This window comes from Hypanus sabinus, chromosome 5, assembly GCF_030144855.1.
Source record: "Hypanus sabinus isolate sHypSab1 chromosome 5, sHypSab1.hap1, whole genome shotgun sequence".
Taxonomy (NCBI): domain Eukaryota; kingdom Metazoa; phylum Chordata; class Chondrichthyes; order Myliobatiformes; family Dasyatidae; genus Hypanus; species Hypanus sabinus.
Window position 1 is genome coordinate 173,874,160 of NC_082710.1, and position 8,865 is coordinate 173,883,024.

At 46.1% G+C, this 8,865-nt stretch overlaps 1 protein-coding gene across 1 annotated transcript in view; it reads left to right on the forward strand.

The window, feature by feature from the left end:
- The window catches only part of LOC132394604 (suppressor APC domain-containing protein 2-like), a 37,578-nt gene extending 32,635 nt beyond the window's left edge, over window positions 1-4,943 (forward strand). Inside the window, exons 3-6 of the mRNA XM_059970942.1 lie at window positions 189-335; window positions 781-882; window positions 2,726-2,836; window positions 4,522-4,943. Coding sequence (XP_059826925.1) covers window positions 189-335; window positions 781-882; window positions 2,726-2,836; window positions 4,522-4,650 — 489 coding nt within the window. The 3' untranslated portion in view covers window positions 4,651-4,943. The remainder of the gene's footprint in view (window positions 1-188; window positions 336-780; window positions 883-2,725; window positions 2,837-4,521) is intronic.
- The last annotated feature ends 3,922 nt before the right edge of the window (window positions 4,944-8,865 follow it).

Here is an 8,865-nt window from a genome sequence, read left to right on the forward strand (position 1 = left end):
TTCCAGACCCGATAAAGGGTTTTGGCTCAAAACATTGACTGTTTGCTCCTCTCCATAGACCTACTGAGCTCCTCCAGCATTTTGTGTTGCTGGAATATTTGCAGCATCTGCAAAACCTCTAGTGCAAGTACATAGCGTTAGCAGGTCGCCATGCAAAAGCACTGTCTGCTGTCCCGTTTCCCTCGCAGCTGAAGCGGATGAAGGAACTGGAGAAGGAGCGCGACGCACTCGTGCACGGCCTGGAGATGGTGGAGCGGGTTCGTGGCTGGTACCTGCAGCAGATCCACAGCGTTAGGCGGCGGCAAGAGCAAGCCAGGCGTGGACTGGGGAATGCGGTGAGCTTCGGGCTGGGCGGGCTGATGGCTGTCAGTAATGTCTTCCTGCTGGTAAAATCGTATCATTGACCTGGCTCGCCAACAGACCCTTCTGCCATATTACACCCATTAATCTACTAACCTGTACGTCTTTGGAATGTGGGAGGAAACCAGAGCACCTGGAGGAAACCCACACATCCATGGGCCAACCAGATAGTGTGGGAATTGAACCCAGATCCCTGGCATAGTAATAGCGTTACACTAGCTGTTATGTTACTATGCTGGCCTATGATGTCTTTTAGGACACTGCGGGGATGTTTGTTTGCGTCAATGACCACAGTTGCACTGGGTTCGAGGCCTGGCACTCACACAGTTGATAACAGGGAAATCAACCCCTATTGCTGGTTGCTGGCAATATAATGTGTTACGCTAACCACTACACTACCTTCCCGTCCTTTCCTTCCAGGACTGTCCCACTGATCCTCAGCCGAACCGAGCCTGCCTCCTGTTGGCCAAGATCCAGGAAGTGAACTGCTGCCTCAGTGACCTCATGTCCTGCACGGGAAAGGTTTGCGGTGAATGGGGTGGGTTGTTGGGGGGGTGGGGTGGTTGGGGGTGAATGGGGAGTCAAATCCTGTAGCCTCAGGTTGAGTCGGGCAAGGGTGAGGGGGGAGGGAGGGAGGGAAACGGTCAATCCAGGTTACCCCAGAGTGTGGCATTTATTTTATAGGAGACAAAAGTGGAGCATTGAATTAAGTCACAGTGGGGAGGGCAGATGGGAGCAGTAGTGGGAGGGGTGTGTAGGTGATGGGCATATGCAGTGGGGCAAAGAAACATTCCTCACATTCATGTGCCTATCTAAACATTTCTTAATTGTCCGTAATGTATTTTGCCTCCCCCAGCACCCCGGGCACCCACCACTCCCTTTGTAAAAACTTTGTCCCTTGCATCTCCTTTGAAATTGCACCCTCTGGTATGCAACATTTTGACCCTGGGGAGAAAGATACTGCCTGTCTACTCAATACATCCCTCTATAATCTTATGAACCTCTAAAAGATCTTCCCTCAGGTTCTGCAACTCCAGATAAAACAACCCAAGTTTGTCAAACCTCTCACTATAGCATGTCCTCTCTAATCCAGGGGCCATCCTGGTAAACCTCTTCTGCACCCTTTCTAAAGTCTCAACATCCTTCCCATAATGGAGCAACCGGAACTGTATGCATTACTCCAGAAGTGGCCGAACTAGAGTTTTATAGAGCTTATAAAGCATAACTTCCTAACTTTGCAGCTATATAGGACTCTGGTCAGACCCCACTTGGAGTACTGTGCTCAGTTCTGGTTGCCTCACTCCAGGAGTGATGTGGAAGCCATAGAAAGGGTGCAGAGGAGATTTACAAGCATGTTGCCTGGATTGGGGAGGATGCCTTATGAAAACAGGTTGAGTGAATTCTTCCTTTTCTCCTTGGAGCAAAGGAGGATGAGAGGTGGTGTATAAGGTGATGAGGGGCATTGAGCATGTGGTTACTCAGAGGCTTTTTCCCAGGGCTGAAATGGTTGCCACAAGAGGACACAGGTGTAAGGTGCTGGAGAGTAGGTACAGAGGAGATGTCTGCGGAAAGTTTTTTACTCAGAGTGGTGAGTGTGTGGAATGGGCTGCCGGCAACGGTGGTGGAGGCGGATACGATAGGGTCTTTTAAGAGACTTTTGGATAGGTACATGGAGATTAGAAAAATAGAGGACAATGGGGAAGTCTAGTAATTACCAAGGTAGGGACATGTTCAGCACAACTTTGTGGGCCGAAGGGCCTGTATTGTACTGTAGGTTTTCTATGTTTCTATGTTTTGAACAACACCTCAACTAATAAAGCCAAGCATGCCATATGCCTTCTTAACCACCCTACCAACCCATGTAGCCACTTGCAGGGAGTTATGAACTTGGAAACAAGATCTTTCTGATCATCAACACTTTTAAAGCTTTTGCCCTTGGGGCGAAGGGTAAGGGGCATAGGGAGAACTAAGTAGATGAGGAAGAGAGAGAGGAGAGCAGAAAGAGGGGAGGGGAGCAGGTTACTAGAAGCTGGAGAATTCAGTGTTCATGCTGTCTGATTGTGGCCTGGTCAAATTTCTGTTCCACTAGATAGTGTTTAACTCTCACTCTTCCGGATCATCTAGCCAAGTCTAACCCACAGTCCTTACCCATTCTGAATGTGACTCCAAACCCAACAGCACACCCACTTCTAAACTCCATCTGAAGTGCAGCACTTGCATTCAGGGGAGGGCAATAGTGCCGACTTTGCCAGTGATGGCATGAATGTGAATGCTGGAGAACACCCCCTCTCCCCTCTCCCCTAGGATGGTCCTCAAGAGAACCGGCTTCTAACACCTAACCTTTCCTCCCCTATCCTTTTGGCAGACAGCACACACCCAGCATCCTGTTAATGGGCTTGTTCCTGCTGCGAAGGCAATTGGCTTCTACCGGCAGCCAATCAATGTGCTGCAAGACCAGAACCATCTGCTAAGCAAGGTATGAAGCATTTACAGACAGTCATCAGCTTTGCGGTGGGAAGGGGATTCGGCAGTGTCGGCAGCAAGTGAAGGGCTGGCCAAAGAGGACTGACTATTCAGTGAGGAAAAGCAACCACAACAGTAGGTGATTGGCTCTGGTGAGACCAAGAACCAGAGACCCATCTGAAGGCTTCAAAGTTCAATGTAAATTTATTATCGGAGTTCATGTACGTTACCATATACAACCCTGAGCTCCACTTTCTTGTGGGCATTCACAGTCAATAAACAGAATATAATCAATGAAAAGATGCATACGACAGAGACGGACAAACAACCGATATGCAAAAGACAGCAAACTGTCCAAATATAATAATAGCAACAACAAATAAACAAACCTGCAACAAATATCGGGAGCACGAGTTGTAGAGTTGCAAAGTGAGTCCTTAGCTTATGGAATGAGTTCAGTATCGGCGTCAGTGAAGTTATCCACTCAGGTTCAAGAGCTTGATGGCTGAGGGGTAATAACTGTTCCTGAACCTGGTGGTGTGGGTCCTAAGACTCCGATAGCTGCTTCCTGATGGCATCAGCGAGCAGAGAGAAGAGGCAACTGCTCTGCCCATGACGGCAAAACACTGGAGAATTGTTGAAACAGCTCATCACATCATGGATATCAGACTCCCCTCCATGGACTCTATAATTCTCACTTCCTCAGTACAGCAACCAGCATGATCACTCTCTCATTTCCCAATTTCTATTAGTTTAGTGTTTATTCACTGGTTTAGCTAGTTTAGCAGGTCGTGTGCTGAAGGACCTGTTCCTGTGCTCTATCGTTTGCTGTTCTGCATTCTATCCTGAAGGTTGAAATATGCCCAGGAAGAAAATTAACTGTTACCCCTTGAACATGTGCTGGGCCTGACTGTTCACAGTGAAGGACATCGTGGGTGTTAGGGGGGCAGTGGGTTCAAACGTTACTCTATTATCTTCCAACTTCCCGGCTGATTTTGATGTTCCCTGAGCAGACTGTCCAGACCATCTGGCAGAATGCCTCATTATCAGACCTCACCAACAGCCATCAGGACCTTGCCTGGCTGACGGTGAGAAGGGCCCTCCTAGTCAGATCCTTGCTGCATGCAAGGACTCACACCCACTTGCAGTGGGGAAGGGAGGGTCGCCCACCTCTTTGCGGACTGTGGGGCTGTGAAGAGGGTTTGAAGAGAGACGCAAGGGGCCGTGTCACGGTTTGTCCCGAGCAGCTGTTTGCTGGAGGACACTCTGATCTACACTGTTCGTAGGGACGCACAGTAACACCGGCATCAAATGCTACTGAGAGATGATCAACTCGGTGATAGATGCTCGTTGGTTGGCCCGAAACTTTTTGATTTGCCATCGAAATGTTTGTGGAGGAATGCTGCTGACTGGTGCTATCCAGGCTGCAGGGGTATGTGCCGAGGGACGTACTGAAGCTATAGGGTTCTTCTGCTGCTGGACGGGGTTGGGTGAGGAAGTCCCTCAGTTATTATAGTAGGGAACCACCCTAGGGGGCCACATGACTGGCAACAGTGTTAATGGTTTAAACAATGTAATTGAACACTACTTAATGTATTTTCTATGAGTGAAAGAATAAAAGGGCATTGCATGATTTATTCTTGTAAATAATTTTATAATATGAATAAAGTTTATTTTGGTTAAAATAAATCCCAACAGGAGCTGTCCGTGAAGAGCGAGCGGATCGCTGTCCTGGAAAGGGAGAAGGCATCGCTGATCAAACGACTGATTGAGACCCAAAGCCAGGGCGGTTCAGAGTCCAGTTGCGAAGGCTCGACTATCATCTAGCCCGCTACTTGTCCACCCCGTTACAGAGATAGGAGGAGGAGTCAAGTGGATGTCCCATCCGCCCCTCAAACTTTCCAGATCACCTGACTGTGACCTTGTTCCCTATTACAGTATGATAATTATCCAACATGCTGGACTTTGGATGAATGGAGGGAGCGGTATCAAATATGGGACCACCATTATTAAACAAGACGGTTCCTCCGAAAGAAAACTTTTCCCTCTGTACCAAACAAAGAACTGTTACCTCTCAACTTTGATCTTTGACAGGTTCAGCCAGTTGCAATAACCCTATCACCCTGGTCAATCTATTTATTCTGTATTTATATAAATTATTTGGATTGGTAAACTGATAAACGTGTCTGACCCTCTTTTCAGGGGACTCTAGCATCTGAGACCCTCAAGGGGTAGGTTGTCTTGGTTGGGGACTGTGAGGGTCACAAGCAAACTCAGAGTGCAGGGATCACAGAGACTTAAGCATTTCAAACTAAACTAAAATTTTATTATAGAAATTAACAAGAACTCAGGCAAACTGTACAGAAACTTGACAAACAGAAATCACTAACGATGCACAGAAGAACTCAGTCTCAGTTTCACCCGACAAGGCACCACAATGACCCAACAAGGAGGGGTTATCATGCAACCCTGGAATACGTAGGAATTCCAGACATTGACAATACCTTGCTAATTAAATGATCCCAGATTGAATACAAGTGATAAATACAAAGAGTTTAACAATTCCCAATGATCCCAAGTGAGACACCTGCAAAACAGAGGGAAAAACCAGAGCTCATGCAAAGACAACAATTAGACATAAAGGGCGAACAATCCAAGGACAACGTACACCCATGAGGTGACATTGAGAAAAAAATACAGTCCACAAACTAACTGCCAAAAATATCCTTTATTAAAAATGATCCTTAGTTGTGACAAGAATGTGTTGCACTGTGAGAGTGGGGAGGGAGGACAGAGAGGGTTAATGATAAATATAGCAATTAAACCAGTGACCAGCATTAAAACAATGAGATACAAAAATAAATTAAAGTAATAATCATGGGAAGAGGTAGAATTAAGGGTTGGAAATACGGCAGCAACTGCGGGAAGGGGATGTGACGGGGCGATTTGTTTGGAAATCTGACGGCAGTGGGAAAGAATGTGTTTTTATGTCTGGGAGGAAAGTGGAAAACCCACGGAGGAAACTCTCGTGGTCACTGAGAGAACATGAAAAGACAGACAGAGCCCGAGGTCAGGATCAAACCTGGGTCTCCAGCGCCCCAAGGCCACTGTCCTTGCCCAGTATGATCCGCCGAGTCTTTTCAATATGAAGCAATGATGTGGATGAAAATCAATTTATCACATTTGTGGAATTGAGGTGAATAATCATGCAGGAAGTCCCTTCCCTGTGACAGGATGCCAATCTTTTAGGATTACTGAAGAACGCAAAAATAATAGTAGCAGAAGTAGGCAATTCGACCCATCAAGCCCATCCAGTTTGTTATTCGATATGATCTCCGGGATAGCCCTCAAGAGAACCAAATCTTCCTTACCTCCGCTCTTTTCTATGCCAAGCCTGCCTGGGAATAGGCAGTTGTCCTTCACTGTCAGATGGCAGTGTGGTGCAGTGGGAGGGACCCGAGTCTTGCCCACATTGGACGTAAGGCGGACTGAAGATGGCACAGCCGGTCATGCTGCCACCTCGCGCCTTTCTGCTCAGAGCTTGCACGCACTCCCCATGACCTCCTTGGTGCTCCAGTTTCCTCCCACGTTCCAAAGGCATACAGGTCAGTAGGTTGCTGTGAGCTTCCCCCAGTGTGTCAGTGACTGGTGGAATCTGGAGGGATTACTGGAAAAGTGGGAAGAATCAAATGGGATTAAAGATAGAGCATTTTAAATATTAACTTTATTTATCACATGTATATTAAAATACTAAAATGTACAGTGAAATATGTTGTTTTGCATCTGAGAATGTGACATGCAAATTCCTAATAAGGGATTTGTCCTGAAATAGTGGGTTTGATTGGAATGTTTAAGAGAAGTTTGGATAAGTACACGGACGGGAGGGGTATGGAGGGCTACATATCGATGGGAAAAGGCAGAATGACAATTTGGCCTTGATTAGGTGGGCCAAAGGGCCCATTTTTATGCTTTAGTGGCCTATGACTCCATCTCAGGGGTTCCTGACCATGGACCTCTTGCTTTATGTCCATGGCATAACAAAGGTTGGGAACCCCCGCTCCATCAAATGCCCAAAGAGAAGAGGGCATGACCTGAATGGCAGGGGCCATTGGAGACTTTCTTAATTCCAGCTGGCTCTAGAGTACTGTGCTTGTACACACAGCATTGAAATAAAGTCATAACACATAGTGGAGAGTGCTCACGATCAGAAGATGGGGTTTTATCTCAGGAAAGGCTTTATAATTGTCACTCCAACATGGACAAGAGGTGCATGAGTGAGGAGGCAGGCAAATGTTGCTCCTGCCACCAGCCAGAACTGGTCATCTGTCAAGAGTGATCCAGCCAGAGGGTGGCAAATCTGTGGAATTCATTGCCACAGATGGTTGTGGAGGCAAAGTCATTGAGTATATTTAAAGTGGAGGCTGATCAGGGCATCAAGTTTACAGGGAGAAGGTAGGGGAATGGCTTTGAGGGGAAAATAAATCAGCCAAAATCAAATGACAGAGCAGACTCAATGGGCTGAATGGCCCAGCTCTGCTACTTGTCTTATGGACTTGTATTTCCTACACTCTTTTTATTTGAAGAGTAACTTTATTTGTCACATGCAGAATGAAATAGTGAAACATGACATTTTTCATCAACAGTCCACACTTCCGGTGCCCACATAGCAATTTAATAAGCCTAACCCTAACTGTAGGTTTTTGGACTGTGAGAGGAAACTGGAGCACATGGATGAAAGCCAAGTGGTCATGGGGAGAATGTATGAACTCCATATAGAGGGTGCTGGAATTGAAATGTATTGCATTAGCTTAACTGCTACGCTACCCTGACACCTTCGTAAACTCAATGATCCACTGGAACTGGAACTCTGTCTTCTGAGAACTGAAGGGCTTGCTGGAAAATGAATGATTCTTCCATGTAACACACTTTTAAAATGACATAAAAGCATTTTATTTGGTGGTATCAATAGAACATCACCCAGTAGTGTGGAAGTTGACTTGTCCCAACCATCGCTATACCAGATCATCAGTTCATCTGAGTTTTTTAAATTTAAATTTAAAAAATTTAATTAAAAAAAATTTAACTCTGCCTTAGTTCTGACAAATGAGTCTTTGATCTGGAACTCTGTTTCTCCTTCCAGACTTGCTGATTGTTTTTTGCAGATACTGTGTTTGTATTGAGCTCCTGGCATAATGGCGAGATGATTTTATTTATTTTCTTTTGACAAACAAGCCCGTATTACCCAAATACACCCAGGGGACCAATCAAACTACTAACCCATATGTCTTTGGGACATGGGAGGAAACCAAAGCACCCAGTGGAAACCCACATGGTGATGGGACAGAATGGGCAAACTCCTTAGGGTCAGCAGTGGAATTGAACCCAGGTCAGTGTTACAATAACCGCTGCACTCAATACTGACAGAGAGACAAATAGTGGGGTGGGGTCAGTGCAGAGGAGGTGCTGGCTCCGGTACAACTATGGAGTCACACAGCACAGAAACACAGGCCCTTCAGCCCATCTGGTCCATCCATGTCCGTTCAAGCTAGTCCCACCTGCCTGCGTTTGAGCCGTATCCCTCTCAAGCTTTCATATCCACGTACCTGTCCAAGTGTCATTTAAATGTTGGGAATGTACTTACCTTAACCACTTCCACTGACAGCTCAGACCTCTGAGTGAAAGTGTTGCACCTGAGGTTCCTGTTAAATCTCTTCCCCTCTCACCTTAAAAATATGCCCTCTCATTCTTAACTCTTCATAATTGGGGGGAAAAGATTGTACATTCACCTTATCAATACATGATATACATCTTCATATGATCTCCCCTCTCTCTTCTACACTTCAAAAAATAAAGTCCTAGCCTGACCAACCTCTCTCTGTAACTTAGTCCCCCAAGTCCTTGTGAAGTCCTTGTAAATCTTCTTTCTGCTTCCCTCTGGCTTAATGGCATCACTCCTGGAGCAGGGTGTCCAAAATTAACGTGATACTCCAAGTGGGGCTTCAAGCTGAAGTTCAATTCATACTGGGGCCAAGTAGTAAAACA